This window comes from Gopherus evgoodei, chromosome 2 (assembly GCF_007399415.2).
Source record: "Gopherus evgoodei ecotype Sinaloan lineage chromosome 2, rGopEvg1_v1.p, whole genome shotgun sequence".
Taxonomy (NCBI): domain Eukaryota; kingdom Metazoa; phylum Chordata; order Testudines; family Testudinidae; genus Gopherus; species Gopherus evgoodei.
In genome coordinates, this window is record NC_044323.1 from 161926616 (window position 1) to 161946334 (window position 19719).

Consider the following 19719-nt stretch of genomic DNA (forward strand, 5'->3'; position numbering starts at 1 on the left):
GCTGTGATACCATGTCAGAGGGGCAGGTCAGGCCAGTGAGCAGTCCGAGGAGTGTGGAGGGCGAAATGAGGGACACCACACAAAACCCACATGTGGCGTCCAGCTCAGCAGCTCGTTTCTCACAGCTTTCCTCTGAGGCAGCCCAGCTTCTCCTTGCTGCTGCGCTGGGGCCAGCTGTGCTGAGCGTCCCGCTCCCAGACTGCTCCCCTTGCCATGTTCCTCGCTTGATTCCTAATTGCAGCTGTCCCAGCCAGACAGAAAGTTCCACCTCCTGGATGCTCAGTGGTGGCAGGTCATGACCCGAGGCCCCGTTGTGGAACTAACAGGGCTGAAGGGTAACCCTCAGATGCTGTAGAGCCGTGGTTCTCACCCAGGGGTACATGTATCCCAGAGGATACGCAGGGGTCTTCCAGGGGTTCCGTCAACTCAACTAGATATTTGCCTAATTTAACAACAGGCTATATAGAAAGCACTAGCAAAGTCAGTACAAGCTAAAATTCCACACAGACAGTAACTGGTTTATACTGCTCTGTATACTATACACTGAAATGAAAGTACAATATTTATATTCCAATTGATTTATTTTGTAATTTATATGGTAAAAAGGAGAAAGTCAGCAATTCAGTCATAGTGAGCTGGGACACATTTGTATTCTTATGTCTGATTTTGTAGGCAAGTAGTTTTAAGGGAGGTGAAACTTGGGGGTACGCAAGACATATCAGACTCCTGAAAGGGGTCCAGCAGTCTTGAGAGCCGCTGCTCTAGAGACCCCCCACTCTGGGCAGCTTCTGGCCATTGGGATAGGCAACACCACGTGATGAGGTGGGAGATCCAGAGTTGACGCTGGGAGGCATTCCTTAACCGCCCCTCTGTCCCCACCTGTCATCGCCATGAGGGCTTGTGGCAGAGAGACTTTTCCTCCTGCTACTTCCTTTCCTTGCTACTGCCTGCTGCAGAGAAAGGGGCTGCAAACGCCTTGTGCAGTCACCATTGCTCTGCAAAGCCTGAGGGAGGCCTGTGTTGATCAAGCAATCGGCCCCTCCAACTGCTCAGGGTCTCCCTGTTCTCTCTGCTCAGTGCATGTGGAGGGCTTGGGTCCTACTAGCTTGTGTCTGCCTGCGTTTTCCCAGCTAAGCCAACTCTCCCTGCCCTGCTCTCCAGTTTCCTCTTGCAGAACAGAGATCTACCCATTAGAAAACATCAGCCCTGTTTCCCTTCCTCCCCAGGGGCTGGTGCAAGCTCTTTCCTAGGGCCTCTTCTCCAGGCCACTGTGAAAGGTCCCAGCTGGTGACATTCTGCTGCTTCCCTTGGAGAGGCCTCTTCGTGTTTATAGGTCTTGCCACACAGAGGGACTGTTTGACTGCGGTGGGTGGAAATCTTTCCCCCGTGGGTCTCTTGAAAGGGTGAAGGAGACTGGAGCAGCTGGCGAGGGGAGGGCACCCTCAATGCTGAGGCAGTTAAAAGCACAGTGGCTGACTGGTGGCCCTTTTGGCAATAGGTTGCATCTGTAAGTGCTAATTGCTGCTAAAGAGCTTTAATGAGCTGCTAGCTGAATTGGTGGGTGCGTGTTCCTTTCCCCTCCTCTCCTTTCACCCTGGCTGGCTTCCGCTCCTCAGCCAGAGCAGGACTGAGGGCCCCCTTTGTGGTCAGCTAAACTGTTTACTTTGGGATAAAGAGTCGGTGCCGAGCAACTTGAAAGGCCCTGCGCCGGGGAGCTGCTGGAATCCTGACTCGGAGCCCTGCTCAGGGATGTGCAGAGGGGACAAAGCCGTTACTGCCAAGCAGCTCCCTGATGTGCAGAACGGCCTTCTGAGCCCTTGCAGCCCCGAGGCAGGGAGCCAGAGCAGGACGGGAGTGAGGGAAGTGGGGAGAGGAACTGGGAACAGCTGAGTCTGAGTCTAGCAGTGGCCTGTAAGGAGTGTGGGTCACGTAATCTCTGAGCTGTGAGGTGTTCCTGAATCGTGTCCAAGGCTGATCCTGGCTTGGCCAGCCTCAGAGCCCTAATCTGTTTCAGGGACACGATCACTATTTGCTGGAGCGATGTTGTAATCATTCTCGTAGCAAATGCACCCTCTGGGGTGGCTGTGACCACGGTGTCCGTCCCTAGTCGGGTCTTTAGAAGGATTTGTGGGTTCTGAGGGCCAGCGGCAGGGTTGGAGACAAAGGTAGGAAAGCAACAGAGAGACCCAAGCAGGTAGCAGGTGAGTAAAGAAGGGAGCGGGAGTCTTGTGACCAGCCCAGCCACTGGCTGCCTCTCCAGCCAGTGGCGTGTCTTCTTGTCTCCAGAAGCTGCTTGCGGTGGAGGATGCTCATGCACTTGGACAATCCCAAGCACTGGTTTCCTCTGTTGTTTAATGAGAAGTGTGTAACATGTGGACTTGGCAGGCTCCCGAGTCCGGTGCCCCTTTCTGCAACCTCAGGTGACCCCTCAGCCTCCTCCCAACACAGCCAGGCTGTTGCCTCTTGCCCCAGAACATACCGAGAGTCCCACACCTTCGGTTCGGCCCAGGGCCCTGGGCTCCTCTCCCCGCCAGCGCTCCAATTGCCTTCTCTCTGGCTCCCACCTCACTGCCCTCTGACCCTGCCAGGCCGCAGCGGCTAAAGCCACCTTCTGCCATGCCCAACGGCCCTTTCCACACTCCTACTGGCCCCGTGTATGTGCCTCCACCTGGCCGTCCAAACCCTTCTTCCAATCCCATGCTCCCCCCCACCAAACACACACACCTGTCAGGTAGGGGTCTCCCAGGGGTTGTCGGACGCCAATTCCTACACCCCCCAACCCACACTTTATCCTGCCAGCGGGGCCAGCGTCTCCACCCCATGTCTCCTCCTTCCACTCCCCCCCGTTCGCCACCTTCCATGGTGCTCCTGTAAGTGGAACAGGCTCTTGGTCCCAGCACACCAGCCTCCCCATTCAGCCCCCTCAGAAAGAGCTGCTGATTCCATGCTTTGCCGGGAGAGAGAGAGTGAGTCTGAATCCTTCTTCATGCCACCCTCCTCTGGCTCATCCCACTGCCTCTCCTCTCCCCACACTAGTTCACTGTGGCACTCCCCCCACACGCAGTGCTCCTACACCCCTGCCCACCCTGCCCCTCCTCTTTCCCTCAGACTCCTGTCTCCCTGCACGATGGTACTGTTGCCGTTTTGAGGCTCTGGGGCGCTGCTGAGGAGAGTTGCTAACGGGCCATAACTATTCGTATGGGACTGTGAGATACAGAAGGTCAGGCTAGATGATCAAATGGTCCCTTCTGTCTGTTACAAAGCTGTGACATCTCTGCACATATGTTGTGGTATCTCCAGTTTTGTTCCCCTACATCTGGCTGTGGCTAACAACACTCATCCCCACCCCCCTACGGACCACACACCTAGCCCCAGCCGGTCATGCAGGCATTTGCTGCATGTTTAACTCAGGTTGAATAACTCCCCTTTCCCCCTTTCTCTTTCCCCCACAGGCTTTTGAGTAACAACAAGATAACGGTGCTGAAGAATGGCTCTTTCTTCGGACTGCATGCTCTCGAGAAGCTGTAAGTGCCAGTCGGGCCATTGTGAGTTCTGAGCAGCTCTGGGCTCCTAATGAGAGACTAGGAAATTAGTGACCAAAGCAGAGCAAAAAATAAATGGGCGTGGAGGGGAAAGGGAGAGTTTTTTTCTGCTATGAAGGGGGGAGGGGGAACTGCTTGGTGTTGGAGGGGTTTTGGTAACCAAATGAAATACGCAACCCGGTGTAACTTGCTTTTCCATTGTTGCTACAAATATGGGGAAAATTGCACTTAAACTCCACAGCACTGGCTGATGGGAGCAGGGGGGAGCAGCTGCTGTGTGTCAACATGCAAGGCATTCGGCCTGTCTCCTCTTCTACATGAAAATGGGTGCGCCTGAGCTCACCGTGCTGTCCCTGGCTTGTTCAGTGTCTCAAATCACATTGTACAGGATGGCTGTGGGGAGGAGTGGCCGGAGGGCAGAGTCTTTCCTCTCTAGGTTGCTGATTAAAGCCCAACCTGTAGACCAAAAGTGTTCACCCTATCCTCACTGTGGTGGCCTATGTGACACAAGTTGGGAGGGTCTGAGTCCAGTTCCAAGCAGGCCAGCATTCACCTTGCAAACACTAGCAGCACAATTGGCTTGCACTGCCCCTCCGCTCGCAGCCTTAGCAAAGAGGCCAAGGAGATAGGGCGTCCCTCTGTCCTCTACAGGAGGTCTCGCCAGGACAGGTGTGAGGAACATCAGCTGAGCTTTTCCAAAGTATCTGGAGGGTTTTGGCACCCACCTTTTGAGATGCCTTGAAGGGGCCTGATTTTCAGAAGCTGGATGCTCAGCACTTACTGAGAATCAGATTCCTTGAAAAAAGAACAGGAGTACTTGTGGCACCTTAGAGACTAACAAATTTATTTGAGCATAAGCTTTCGTGGACTACAGCCCACTTCATCAGATGCATAGAGTGGAACATATAGTAAGAAGATATATATACATACAGAACATGGAAAGGTGGAAGTTGCCACACTAAATCTAAGAGGCTAATTAATTAAGATGAGCTATTATCAGCAGGAGAAAAAAACACTTTTGTAGTGATAATCAAGATGGCCCATTTCAGACAGTTGACAAGAAGATGTGAGAATACTTAACATGGGGAAATAGATTCAGTTTGTGTAATGACCCAGCCACTCCCAGTCTCTACTTCTCCAGTTGGGTGCCCAAGGGTGTGCATGCATGAAGGAGGAGTGAGGAAGTTTGTGTTGCTTCTTGGCTGTCGGGCTTTCACCTTCAACCAGCACTAAATCCCCATACTCATACCCAGGATTCCCACCGCCAGTGTTTGCAGCCCTGCCGTGGAGTGTGGAAAACGAACAATTCGGGTGGAGGATGCAGCCGCTCTGGCGTGTCCCGGAGGGTGTCAGAAGAAAGAAACGGTCTCAGGGAGCGAAGGGAGAGGTTCTCTCGGGGACTCCAGGAAATGAGTTCCACTTCAGAAGCTCATTGGAAAGCCACGTTTGGGCTGGAAGCGTCTGAGGAGGCATTGATTTGTGGGGTCCCATATGAAAAGCGACATTGTCCCTCGAACAAAGTCCACGTTCTTATCTCTCTGTGAAAGGCATCTCTCTGGTGGGAGCCTTTAATAAGGGGAGATTTATGGCCCCCATATGGATTTGATCTGTAGGTATGTAGGAGAGGGTTCCGCACACTGAGGGGGTTTTGTTCCCAGACACTGCCTTTCTGAAGGGCTCCTGCATTCCAGCAGTGAATCGGGGACTCTAGCTTGATGTATTGAGTGAGACTGAAAGTGCAGCCTGTGCTCTGTGTCCCAGGAGGGAGCTGAGGTTCTCCAGCAGACTGTGGCGAGACTATAGCTTGTGGAGCTGGACCAAAGCGGTGCTGTAAATAGCTGTCCCATGGATGAGGATCCATGCCGTGCTTCCCAAGGCTTGGCCTGGATACTTTCTTGGGGTGGGGGTGACAGGGATAAAGATGTGTCTCCATCCCTGCTGGGAAGCTGGGCTGTAGTGCCTTTAAAAGGGGAAACAGCAGAGTTTGAGTCAAACAATCACTCGTTCTGAGGAGAAAAGGATGTAGTGATTTCAGCGCCTTGCAGCTCCATTCCAGGGGCGTGTTCGGGATCCCATGGCACAGTTTTGAAAATAGGGCTTTGTCATGCCATGTGTGGCCAACATTTTTCTTCCCTCTTACGGCAGTGAGCTTGTTGGTTGTCACTCCCCACCCCAAGGAGGTTGCATTTCTCTAAGGTATGAGATCCATGTGCTTTGAGGTCCTGTGAGAATGAAATGCACTATAGGGATATGTCTGAGGTGCTCTCTGGCCAGTCCAGAGTTCTCTGGTGTTAAGTTGGGTGTGTATAACATATATGGAAAAAGGTTCCACTGTCACTTGGAGAATCAGCAGCAGGAGCAGTTTGACTGCTACGAAAGTTGAAGATGATGCTCCCTTTCTGCTTTTGTCCAAGGAGCTCTGTGATGTACAGATGATAACTAGCCCCATTGCAAAGCCAGTATTCTTGTTGCTGTTTTACGAATGGGGAAATTGTGGCAGGGTAGGCTAAGCACCTTGCCCCTGCTCTAAGCCACCGGGCCCACATACCTTCCCAGCTCCGGTAGCAGAACACCCAGGAATTGGTACTGTCTGTAAGACCTAGGCATTCCCTAGCTTCCATGCAAATGAGTAACAGAGAGTGAGGAGGGGTAACTAAGCAGTGCCCGGACTGTGGGACTGGGGAGGTGGAATCTGGGCTTTTGCAAATGTCTCTTGCTGGGCAGTGTAGGTTATTTGGCTTAAAAACAAAGCCCTGAACCAGGTGCCAGTTTCTGCAACCCTTCCCCTAGCCCCCACATGTCACCACTGCTGTTCCTGCCTCCTGGACTGTCTGCTGCCCACCCATCCACCCTTCTAGCTTCCAAAATAAAAGCTTCTGCAAGGCCTGGTTTGGGTATGCTCGTTCTGCAAGCTGAACAAAGCAGTGCAGGTGGCAGAGCGGGGTCCAGGGGGTGGCGAGAAGAGAGGGCATGTGGAGGAGGAAAGGGGGAGAGGCCATAGAAGAGTGCTGTACTGTGCTGTGTCAGGACCGAGTGACATGCATTGAGTCTCTGTGCAGCTGGTGGGGAGTGCACACAAATACCCCATTCACGCTGGGCTTCCAAGTCCTCTCTGCAGCACTCACCAAGGCTGCTAATGACTCGCCTGCTGGGAGGGAGGCTTGTGGCTGTCTTAAAGCTGCATAGCCATGCAGGGAGCTGGGACCGTGAGAGCGCTTGTCCAGGGGTCGTGCGGCCAAGTATGAAGAGGTGTGAGCAGTACCCATGGTCCCTGCTGACTTAGTGGGGAGGCTGGGAGAGTGAACGCTCAGCGTGTCAGGGTCCCTTGTACTGACAGGCTGCAGTAAGGACTGAGGTGCCTGATTTTAGGCTTTCTGAATTGGAAAACTCTGTCTATGTGGCCCTGTTTCTCCTCCGGTCTGGGCATGCTGATAGCCACCTGCCTTTGCAAAGTGCTCCGAGCTACATGGGCAAAAGGCGGGAGGCAGACTCTAAGTGGGGCTATATCCCTTCGGCACACCTGGCCCTGTGGGTATCGGTAACTCCGGAGGCCACTCTATTGATTGGACTGTAGAGGAAAAGGGCTGAACAGACCCCTGTAAGTGCTGGGACCCACGTTCCAGTGCTGAGTGAAAGGGAGTATCCAGTATGGTCCGACTGCTGTCTGAACAGCATCCCATTCACTGGGATGCTGGGCCCAGTTCCCATTCACAGGGGCCACTAAACAGTGGATCTGGTGAAGAGAGCATACCCGTAGTGGAGGCAAAGTGCCCTTGCCCAGCAGGCTCAGCAGCTCCGCTGTGGTGCTGCTGGTTACTCCCCTTGGAGAGCCAGGCCTGAGGCAAGCCTGGGTTTCATTAGCTCCAACTCAGGAAGCATTTATTAACATGAACCACGGTCTCGTTATACAGCATGCACCTGCCTCAGCCAGTAGCAGATCCCAGCTGCTCCTTCAGGGGATGGGGCTTCTGGAACAGCCCTGATGTGCTGGGAAGCAGGAGGAAGCAGGCAGGGCTGTCGTGTGAATGCAGCTAGCAAAGCTTGCCTGTCCCTGCAGAAATCTTCCATAGTATGCACTGGCTGCAGCCTGAACAGGAAACTGAGAGGTTGCTGGGGGAGCTTCCAGCTGTTTCCGGAACGTTTGCCCATACAGGTGTCCCAGGCACATACATTTATACTCTCCTTTTGTGAGGCCACATTTCCCAGTGCTCTGCACCCGCAACTGGGGCCAGGTTTTCAGCAGAGCTCAGCAGCCAATGTTCAGCCAACCTGCGGCGCTGATCCCGCCACACATGTGGGTGTCCGAATTCTGACCTTGGTATCATGTCTTCCTTGTCAAGGGTGGGCAGGTGGGGCCCCGAGTCTGAGAATCTCCCATTGTTCAGGCCAGTCTCGTTTTGGTTGCCAGCAGTTCGTTCTCTTCTGAACGGGGGCAGCTGGAAGCCCATTGCAATAAACAGGAGATGTGGCAGTGCGGTGGCATAAAGCTGAGGAGCTGTGGGATCAGCCCAGATTCAGGAAGGCTTGTGAGACTGAGCATCTTGAGACAGAGACTGCCCCTCGAATGGCTGCAAAGCACCTGGCCTGGCCCAAGCACTACTCTAAGCGTGAGTAACATGCATCTTTTAGCTTGGCCTGGGCTGCAGGCTATAGAGCTAATGGCAGTGCCGTTTTTTTGAGCCTGTCCCCAGTGTGTTTGGATGGGACACTTGCCAGATTCAAAGGTGCTGCTGAAGTTGTCAGTGCAGCCTAGGGGTTTGGGTTACATTTTTTCTGTTAAAGTTAAGGAAAGAGATGTGCCTGAATCCCCTAGGCTGCTTTGGAAAACCTCGTCCAAACTTATTTGTGAAAGCCAGATGTTCTGATCTGTGTGACTAACACCTGAGACTTAGAGAGAATTCTTTCCACGGTAACTATCCTCACCACCGCACTTGATTTCAGCACGTCACTCACCTTGGGTAGTGAAAACGGGGACTAGAAACTCTGTCATTTGGAAGCTTGTACCTTCCACCAACAGAAGTTGGTCCAATAAAAGATATTCCCTCCCCTTCCTTGTCTCGCTCATATCCTGGGACCAGCATGGCTACCTCAGCACTGCACGCAACTTTCTGTGTCGTCAGTTTCCTTTTCCCACTCCCCTGTGCTAGCATAGCCTGGTGCTATGATGTTTGGGTTGCAAACTCTCTAGGGGAAGTTTGTCCAAACATTATTTATAATGAACTGTTTTAAAAACAAACCAACCATGAAATCCCCTGTTAATACTTACCTTTGCCCAGTCATTTTTTTAAATTTGGGGCCTAAATTATTTGTCACTGTCCCTTTAATCTCAAATTGTTTTATTCTCCTCACCCACTTACTTTCAAAGTGTTGGGTCATATCCTCCCCTTGATCCTGGCACCAAGCTCTCATTAATGAGAGGGGATTCATGCTCCCATGAGGGTACAAAGCAGCCTGGAACGTGTTTAAAAATTTACTTTATGGATCTGACTCCTTAAGCAAAGCGTTCAGTGAAGGAGGAATCACAGCCAAGGATGGTCCGAAAATATACCCTCTTGTAGGAAATTTGATTTCCTGAGTCAACAGCCTCCATGTTTGTCCCCCACAATCCTTGAACTTGACTTCTGAGTTCCTGCCTTTTCTTCCACCCTTCCGCCCCTTTGCATACAAATCTGAAAAACTCTTGTCTAATTGGGTTGGACCCCTGGGTGCTGAAAATCTCTTTAAAGTCTCATTCTTCTCGTAGCCTTGAACAAACAGCATGTCCTGATCCCAGTGCGCAGAGCGGCATTAACCTCCCGGTCACCTCTGGAATGTTCAAATCACGCCGGGAGCCCAGACCCATCAGTCGGGAGGTGGGGGATGGGCTGCTCCCTCTTTAGCATTCTCCCTCGTCTCCCACCCCAGTGCACTCCCTCCCTCCCCCCGATTGCCACTCACTCCAGCAAGCAGCGTGGCGTGCTCTTCGTAAAGTAATTGTCCTTGACAAGGGCTGTAATTGTTTTTCATCAGCTTGATTCGGAGCTGCAGAGATAACACGTTGACCTCATGCCCTCAATAACTGGACAGAGGGATGGTCTGACCGGGAGAGGGGAGCAGGCGGCTGTCCCCACCATGGCAGTGCCCAAGGAGGACTGGCTGCTGGTGTTTCTCTGTGGAAATGTGCACTCAGTTATTTTTCAGAGGTGCTGAGCACCTGTAAGGACCATCCCATCCTGGATCTCCCTTTGGCTGTCAGCAGTGGTGTGATATGTCTGTGCAGGGACAGGAGGAAATCTGAGGAGTTAGCAGAGATGGGAGTTTGCTCCCCTTTCTTTGCATTTACCAGGCAAGAAAACCCAGGATTTGTTTCCTAGAGAAGGCTGAGTTTGCTGGCTTGGTCCCACTTCCCCTCCTACCCATCAGCCTTGTGCCTCTTCCTGTGGGAAAGTGTCCAGCTGATGGCAGCAGGAGTACAGGGACGAGGAGCTGCATGGAAATCTCGGGGGTGGGCAGTCATTTAATTGTACATACACTATCCAGCCCGTCTGTTGTGATTGACAAACGTAGCACAGCATTTGAGTGCAGTGCCACAGTCCATCCCTGAAGTGGCTGCATTTTCCTGGCCAGTGACTGACTCTGGTAGATTATATAGTTTGTAGCATGCCTTGGCATCTCTGGCTGTTGGGTTGTATGGTCATTGTTGTGATAACCAGCCAGGGGCAGCCGTGACTTGGATCCCTGTGGATGGAGCAGTGATCTCTTGTGCCTATCTTGCCTGCCCTCACCCGAGCATTGGCCATGTGCTGCTTGTTATCTGTGCGTCAGGCGGGCACAAAGTGGGTGCCCTGGAGATGCCCAGTACTCTGGGATTTCAGCTCAGCCTCTCTAATGATTTGCAGTTACATAATGAGATTAATGAGTCTCGGCGGGGCTGGTATGCAGCCCAGGCCGCCACCCTCATTAGCAACAGATCAGCTTGGAGCTGTCCTTTCCCACCAATCTAACCTGCTCTGGGAAGCCCCCAGGTGCTTGTGTCACATTTCCCTTAGCAGCGGCTGGAGGTGGCTGCAGTTTATAGATGCTGGGTGGGGGCCAGGTTGTTTGAGGTTGTGAATAATCTGTATTTGAGGGCAGGTTGAAGAGCAACCCTGCTAATCCTTGGTTGGGAGCATCATTGTGCTCCATGCCAGCAAAGATCCCAGCTTTGACTGGGCTGGAGGTTTATTTCCCAGAATGGAGCCGCCCATCCCCCACCCCTTTAAAGCCCTCCACGTGGCCAGGATCAGAGCACAGCCCTGCTGCGGCCATGTGGCACCATCACAAAGGGGTGTGAGCTCCCCAGGGCATGTGTGGTTCTGCGGTTGCCAGGCGGGTTGTGTTTAATTGCAGGTGCAGGTTTCTGAGCTGAAGGTCTGGTTTTAAATGCAGAGAAGTGAAGTTAGTGCTGGTGCTGGGTCCCAGAGGCTGTGGTGCTCTGGGTCACTGGACAGTCTGGGGTAGGAAAATCAACCATCAGTCAGTTTATCCATACATCCAAGGTACTTGTATGGCTCCCATAGCCATGATATCTGAGCACCTCCATCTTGAGTGCATTTATCCTCACAGTACCTCTGGGAGGAAGGGCAGTGCTGTTATCCCCCCATGCTACTGATGGGAAGTGGGGTACAGACAGGCTAAGTGGCTTGCCCAGGGTCACACAGAAAATCTGTGGCAGAGCAGGGGCTCAAACCCAGGTCTCCCAAGTCTTTCGCTAGCACCCAAATCAAAGAGCTTCCTTGCTTTGCCCCCGCCAGTGTGTCTCATACCCAGCCTGCAGGGACAGCAGGGGGAGTTGGCTCTCTGTGGCACAATCATTCCTGTGGGGCTGCCAACAATGAGGCTTGTGTATTGGAGCTGCCTGTTGTTTGCTGGGTCCCAGTCCAGACTCATTTAGCTCAGGCCCACTAACAGTCATCGCGTGGGAATGGCTTTTGGCCACTACGGACCTGGCTGGATTTGAGCTTGTGACCTGGAGAGAAAGGGGTGTCCCCTTCGTACAGTGCGAAGTGTCTCAGCTGAGCAATGATGGAGAACTGGGCTTTCTCTGAATTGTGGCCATGGCACGTTGATGATGCTGTGGCTCGGCAGGGCAGGGCTGTTCTGAGTCCTCACAAACGGGTTGACTAGTTCAGTTTAAAGATGAAACAGCCAGCTAGTTCCTGGCTCTTTGTAGGGCAAATTAATCTGGCTCCTTTCCTCTGCAAAGGTGTGGGCTCTGTGCATGGCAGGAATCTCTCAGAGTCTGAAACTCAGATGCCGTGATTGGGTGCGGGAAGATGCTTGCCGTTGTGACGAAGCCACGCAGAGTTGGGTGTTTGCAGCTTCATTCTCCATTTGTGGCTCTCAAAGTGCATCAAAGCATGCATAAACTAACCCTCCCAATACTGCCTGCAGGGCACGGCAGCATCACCTCTCTCATTTACTGCATCCAACTCAGAGATGAGAACCCAAGAGTCCTGTATCCCCGTCTTCCTGCTAAATAACTGTAAGACCACATTTGTATCTCCTACATTGATTCCATGGGAATCTGGCATTGCTACATAAACCCTCACCGGGATAAACCTTCCAGTAACTGATGGGATTTCGGAAGAAGCTTCCCTATGGGTAAGTTATTCCATAATGGGATTTCTTGCACCTTCCTGTGAGATGAGCTAGGGAGAGGATAGATACCCTGTTGATCTGGCCTTGCCTGCTAGAGCAATTGTTACAATAGGGCCTTAGTCTTTTCAGCAGTTTCAGGGTTTTAATTAACAAAATTAAATGTGCACCCTAGAGGGAGGAGTAAAACTCTGACATTTACCCTATGGTTTAATTTTAAAGACACAGAGAATCTATGAACTGGCCCCTACTGCTTTCTGAATAGTGTCCCCCATCCATCTGTCATTGCATCTCAGCTGTATCCAGCATGTTTGGCTAACTCTGCCATTTGGTTGGCATGCTGCTGGGAATAGTTTCTTGTGCTCTTTACTAAGAAATTGCAGGCAGAGAGCCTCTCGGCGCCAAACCCAAGAGGTTTGCACCTGCCTCTGCATTGTACTGAGAAGCCTCTGCCCCTAGACCATGCTGTGGATTTGATTAAGTATATATTTGGGTTGAGTGCAGCTAGCAGAGACAGATCCAAGTGCAACTCTGGGCATTGCAGCAAAGAGGCACCGAGGAGGACAAACTTGTTCATTTCCAGAATATCATCAGTCTATCAATGCAGACCCTGTAGGATCCTTCAGTGCAAACATCCCAAGGAGTTTTATAGGCAGCTTGCATGGAAGAGACTCAAAGCTAAAGCACACATTTGAAGTGTCCAAGTAAATAAGCCTTCAGGTTGGGTCTGAGCTGAGCCATGGAGATGTGCAGGCCTTTTGTCCCACCCGGTTTATGCAATGGCTCTTACACAGATGGGAGCTTCCCAGGAGTGTAATTCAGGGAGACAGAAGCATCCTCTGTGCTGCAGCAGGGGAGGCCAGGAGTCTGGCTGCAGTGGGGAGTGGTGGTTAATCAGCCTGGGTGCAGAGCCCATGTTGTCGCTGGTATCAGTTAATATTCAGCATGCTTTTGCTTCCAGAGGAATGCTCTGGTTTAGATTAACTGGAAATGGTTTTAATCAAAATGCCGCGGTGCTCAGCAATGGTGATCTGCTGCTCTGAATGTCTGGAAGTGGGCGGTGAGCTATGCAGGACAGTCTGCATTCAAGCCCTCTGTTTAAAACAGGTAAAGCCAGAGGGAGCGGATTGTCTGGGGGCTAAAACAGGGAAGTGTGAGGCTGGAGCTCTGAGTTCTGTTCCTGGCTCTGCTGCAGAATCCCTGTGTGACCTTGGGCAAGTAGCTTCATCTCTCTGTGCGTGTGAAATGGGACGTGTGTGATGATACAGACCAACGTTGCAGTGTGGTGGGGAGCGAAAGGGAGTTTAAGCTTGAACCAGGACTGTAAGGTGCTTTGAGAGGCTTGGATGGAGGGAGCAGATTCATTTTTTCCCAAGATGAGCGTGCATCTCTAGGCTCTTTTACACGCCTATTCTATACACAGGCCAACAGACATGCAGCTGCTTAGATAAAGACACTTGCATACTGTTATCCCCATGCTACTGATGGGAAATCTGTGGCAGAGCAAGGGCTCAAACCTAGGTCTCCCAAGTCTTTGGCTAGTACCCAAATCAAAGAGCTTCCTTGCTTTGCCCCCATCAGTGTGTCTTATACCCAGCCTGCAGGGACAGCAAGGGGAGTTGTCTCTCTGTGGCATAATCATTCCTTGGGGGCTGCCAACAGGGGGCTCAGTCCAGTATCAGTAAAATGGATACATCTAGAGTTATTTCTTTTTAAAAAATACCCTCTCCCCAATCTGGCCAGTGCATTGCAGACTGCTCTGCGGCTTCCTGGGGCCTTGTAACTACTAGTGACCTCTTATGGCTGGATTGGCACAGGTAGAGTCTAGAGAGGGGCTTGTTACTTGAATATCTAAATGGCACTTCCCATTTGCTAATTGCCTACTTAAACATGCTGTCCCCTGGTTCTGGTGATTAGTACTGTGTATGTCCTGGCCAGATTCCAGCTTGAGTAGTTACATTCTGCTGACCTAAAGTCCCCCAGCAGCTTCATGGTCGGATACAATACTCTTCACTTCCTGTCCTAAAACTGGTGCTGTGTGCTGTCGAACAGTGCTTGCGTCCCACCCAACAGGTGGCTGCAGTTCAGTAAGAGAGAAAACAATGCCTTGTGTCCCCCTAGTTGGTATAGCGGTTTGTAAATTTTCTGAAGCATTTTGGATCCTTCAGGCTGCCAGATGCTGTTTTTAATTTATTTTTGAATAGAAAAATCTATGCTTTGTAAATATCATTTGTGCTTTTATCACGTACAGAAATTCAGGTCAGAACTTTCCAACGTTTGACGTTCAAAATTCAGCACCTAAATCCACACTTAGGCATGGGGGAAAAGGAGTGGCCAGTGGCCAGGACACTGGATGGGGGCTCAAGAGACCTGAATTCAACTTCTGGCTCAGCCACAGACATCCTGTCACTTAATCTGGCACATTTCAGTGCCCCCTCTGTATGATGATACTTCTGCTAATGACCATAAGGCGCTCAGACACAATGGTGAAAGGTATGTAGATAGTAAGAAGGCTGGTTTTTTTTCAAAAGCTGTAGTGGGCCCAGCAGTTCCCTTTGACTTTCATGGCTTACTCACTCATGCCCGTCACCCCAATCGGGGTATGGGCCACCAACCACAGATCTCCAGAGTCCTCTATCCTGGGCCATTCGCTCTAGCTGGTTCCAGGTATAGTCCATTTTTTTGCTATCAGCCTGAAGGTCACGTCACCAGGTGTTTCTTGGATGGCCTCTTTTCCGCTTGCCTTGGGGGTTCCACCACAGTGCCTGTCTGGTGATGTTAGTTGGCTGCTTATGTAGTGTATGTCCTATCCAACCCCACCTTCTCCTTCTGATTTCTTCCTCTGCTGGGAGTTGACAGGTCCTCTCCAAGAGATGGATGTTACTGATGGTGTCTGGCCAGCGGATCTGGAGAATCCTTCTGAGGCAGCTATTAATGAAGGTCTGGATCTTTCTGATGGTTGTTTTGGTTGTCCTCCAGGTTTCAGCTCCATACAGTAGGACTGATTTCACATTGGAGTTGAACAGTCGAATTTTTATTGCCAAAGTCAGCTCTCTGGAGCTCCAGATGTTCTTGAGCTGTAAGAAGGCTGCTCTTGCCTTACCAATCCTTACTTTGATGTCTGCGTCTGTGCCACCCTGCTGGTCGATGATGCTACCTAGGTAGGTGAAGGACTGCACTTCTTCCAGGGGGCTTCCATTCAGTGTGACTGGGTCATTGCTGATGGAGTTAATCCTAAGGATCTTGGTATTGTCCTTGTGAATGTTGAGGCCAACCTGTGATGACGTGGCTGCCTTTACTGTGCAAAAGGAGCGCAAGGTCGTCAGCAAAGTCCAGGTCATCAAGCTGGGTCCACAACGTCCACTGGGTTCCATTCCTACGCTCGTAAGTGGATGTCTTCATAATCCAATCGATGACGAGGAGAAAGAGAAGTGGTGACAACAAGCATCCTTGCCTGACTCCAGTTTGCACCTGGAAGCTGTTAGTAAGCTGCCCTCCATGGATCACTCTACAGTGTACACCATCATATGAGTTCTTGATCAGGTTGACCACATTTGCTGGGATGCCGTAGTGCCGAAGGAGCTTCCAGAGGGTCTCTCGATCCACGCTATCGAACGCTTTCTCATAGTCAACAAAGTTGATGTACAACGAGGAGTTCCACTCCATAGACTGCTCGACTATGATGCGAAGTGTTGCTATCTGGTCTGTGCATGATCTATTCTGCCGGAAACCTGTCTGTTCATCTCGTAGCTGTGGATCGACGGCATCCTTCATTCTCTCTAAGAGGACTCGGTTGAAGACCTTCCCTGGAACCGACAGGAGTGTGATTCCTCTATAATTGGCACAGTTGCTAAGATCTCTTTTCTTGGGGATTTTGATGAGAGATCCCTCTTTCCAGTCTACCGGAATCACTTCTTCTTCCCATATCTTCTCAAAGAGGGGGTACAGCATTTCCACTGAAGCATCCAGGTCAGCTTTCAGGGCCTCTGCTGGGATGTCATCAGGTCCAGCCGCCTTCCTATTCTTCATCATGGTGATGGCTTTTCTGATCTCATCTCTGGTTGGTTTATCGCAATTAATTGGGAGGTCCTTGTTGACTGGGTTGATATCTGGTGGATTTGGTGGTGCTGGTCTGTTCAGGAGTTCCTCAAAGTGCTCCGCCCATCTGTTCATCTGTTGCTCTATTCCTGTTATAGACTTTCCCTGCTTGTCTTTAACGGGACGTTCTGGCTTGCTGAACTTTCCAGACAGTCGCTTAGTAGTATCATACAGCTGTTTCATATTACCGCTGTATGCTGCCTGCTCCGCTTCTGCTGCCAGTTCATCCACATACTCTCTCTTGTCCTTCCTGATATTCCTCTTCACTGCTCTATGGGCTTCAGCATACTCTTTTTGAGCTTTGGCCTTTGCTACTCTAGTCCTGCTGTTATTGACTGCTGCCTTCTTCTTCTTTCTGTCTTCTATCTTGATCAAGGTCTCTGCTGTGATCCACTCTTTCTGCTGGTGTTTCTTAATTCCAAGCACTTCCTGGCATACTGACCTAAGTGTCTCTCTCACTTTCTGCCATCTGTTTAGTACACTGTCTTCCTCTTCCTCAGACCAATCCTGTAATACTGAAAACTTATTCTTCAGCGTCAGTCCAAAATCTTCCTTGGTCTTATGGTCCTTCAGAAGGCTGACGTTGTACTTCACTCTTCTGTCTGACGCGTTTATCCAGTTCTTTTTCAGCTTCAGCTTCAATTTGGCCACCACTAAGTGATGGTCGGACGCCGCGTCTGCTCCTCTTCTAACTCTAACGTCCTGCAAGGATCTTCTGAACTTCTTGCTAATGCAGACATGATCGATCTGATTTTCTGTCATGCCTGCTGGTGATACCCAGATACTCTTGTGGATCCACTTATGAGGAAAGATGCTACGTCCTATGACCAGGTTGTTAAGTGCACACAGATCCACAAATCTCTCTCCATTCTCACTCATCTCTCCCAGAGCGTGGGTCCCCATGACTTGTTCGTATCCTGTGTTGTCAGGTCCAGTTTTGGCATTAAAGTCTCCCATAAGGATGATGATGTCTTTGTCTGGGAGAATCTCTAATATTTTCTGGAGTCTGTTGTAAAAATAATCTTTGTCCTCCTCTTCGCTGTCATTAGTTGGAGCGTAGCACTGAACAACATTCATCTTAATCCTCTTCATTTGAGTTCTGAAGGATGCTGTGATGATCCTGGGACCATGTGCCTCCCAACCAATCAGTGCTCTCTGTGCCTGCTTGGACAACATGAAGCCTACTCCCTGTGTGTGGGGTGCGTCACTCTCTTCATGTCCTGAATACAGCAACAGCTCTCCTGTCAACAGTCATCTCTGTCCCGCTTGCGTCCATCTTGTCTCACTAATGCCTAATAGGGTCAGGTTGTTGCTCCTCATCTCTGCTGCAACCTGCACCATCTTTCCTGACTCGTACATGGTCCTCACGTTCCATGTGCCTATGGTAATCCTCCTGGTTGCAAGGAGGGTAATGGGCTTAGTGGCTTCCTCACGGCTTTTACCACCCAGCGTCATGCATCTTCGAGTTGAAGGCCGTTCTTTTTCCAGGGTAAAAGTCTCTGTTGTCTCTATTGTTAGCGTTTCTGTAGCAGGTTGATTTTTTACGAGGTGGAGTTGCTAGCCCCATGCCCAACCCTCCTCCTTTATCCTGACTTGGGACGGGCAGATGGCCCCAAAGGACCTCTCTGATGGAGTTTTTCATGGCTTAGCAGCTCTGAAAATCAGGCCCCAGTCTCCTCTGAGTTTGCAGAGAGCCTGGCTGAAGTTAGCAGAGCCCTGCACAGGGACAGGGTAACCAGCATGATCCCCGGTTGGATTTAGGCATCTGGATTCAGCCACCAACATGTTAGAATTTTGGCCTCAAGACCAAAGGACCATTCGGATCATCCAGTCTGACACTCTGCTTAACCCAGGCTAGAGAAGCTCATCCCATGATCTCCACATTGAAAAATTTTCCCTTTATGTTTAGTCTGAATTTTTCTAGCTTCAACTCCCAGCCATTTGGCTCTTGTTTGGCTCTGCCTGCTGGCTCACAGAGTCCTCAGGAGAAAGCCAGGCAGATATTGAGCCAGAATTGCTATGTATTCTGTGAATTCCCAGGCTGAATGAGTTTGGCTTCCTTTGCTCTGAAGGAATCTGGCCTCTGGAGTGTGAGCAGGTTTGTGGGGCAAGGGCTGGAACACATCTGCATGCCAGGAGAGAGGTTAAACTTCTGATTGAGAGCCACGGCTTGCAAACTCTTACACGGCACTTGTAAATGAGTGTCAGCTGATAGTAACCAGATGGCCAGGGAGGATACACGGGGGTCGGGGGGGTCGGGGCAGGAGTCGGCTGTCAGTGCAGGGTGCTGTGGCAGGAGGTTAGTGAAAGGAGCTTGGTGGGTCCTGGTTTGTGTCTCCATCCTGGTAATGCAGATGGCCTTGTGCCCTGAGATGGAGTCAGGGCAAGTACTTAGCACCACATTCCTATCAGAGGGGCCTCCCAGAATTCCCCAGGAGCGTGCTGTGTGTCACCACGCTTGACAAGGTGACAACATAAGGCTCTGCCATCCTTGCCCTGCATGACATCAAGAAGCTGTAGGACTCAGCACCCCCGCAACACAGAGCACAAATTCCCCTGTGCCGTCTCTGTACATGGTAGGGAAGATACGAGCAGCTAGCGCTGCAGGAGTGAATTCTCCAGGCCCTGCTTCAGGGGACGTGAAAGCATCTGGTGAACAAAAGGTAGGTCTGGTTCTGCTGCAGCAAACGTAGGTGTCTCTGCCTGTGCTCTGCTGAAATGCCGCACCACGGACCCCATCATGTGCCACTTCTGCCATCATAGGTCTCCTGTTGGCCCATTCCACATGACAGCGCGTGGCCATGGCTCTATGAAAAGGGAACGAGGGAGGGATTCTGGGGGCTGAAACAGTGGTTGTGGCTGCTTGTTTGCATCTGCCCCATTCTGTATCCAGGCTGCTTTGGCCTGTCTGTGGCTGTAGGGCTTTGTGTTGATTAGCACCAGCTCTCCCCTCCAGGCCACTTTGCACTTGGGTCCTGTCCTGTGCGGCATTGGCTCCCTCTCCAGTATATGGCGCCCCAAACGGGTTTCATCCCGGCTGGATTTACACCAGAGAGGGACAGCAACTGCACCACGAGCTGAAAGAGGCTTCATTCTTTCGGAGTTGAGAGTCAAAAAGCCTCCCCAGTCCTCTTAGGGTCCTGGGCCAGGCTCCAGCCATTGTTGCTGTCTGGTGACTGAGAGATGCTTCCCCAGCTCCAGGGACCTCCCGGATGTGCCATGGAGAGCACCCACTCCACAGCCTGCTGGTTAGAGACCAGCTGCTGGCTTGTAATAGCCATGTTCCTCAAGGAGTCACACCAGCCATTCCTCCGCCTGCTGAAGGCAGAGTAGCCTGTGTGCACGTGTGGCTGGGAGCTGGTTGCCCCTCTTTGCGGGCGGTGGTAGCACTTACTGTGAGCTGAGCGGATGCTGCAGCAGAGCACTGGCTGTGTGTCCGTAGGGAATGACAGGGAGAGGGCAC

At 51.3% G+C, this 19719-nt stretch overlaps 1 protein-coding gene across 1 annotated transcript in view; it reads left to right on the forward strand.

Annotated features, from left to right (window-relative positions):
- Positions 1–19719, forward strand: part of ADGRA2 (adhesion G protein-coupled receptor A2) — a 123544-nt gene that overhangs the window by 43934 nt on the left and 59891 nt on the right. The window contains exon 2 of the mRNA XM_030552149.1: positions 3453–3524. Coding sequence (XP_030408009.1) covers positions 3453–3524 — 72 coding nt within the window. The remainder of the gene's footprint in view (positions 1–3452; positions 3525–19719) is intronic.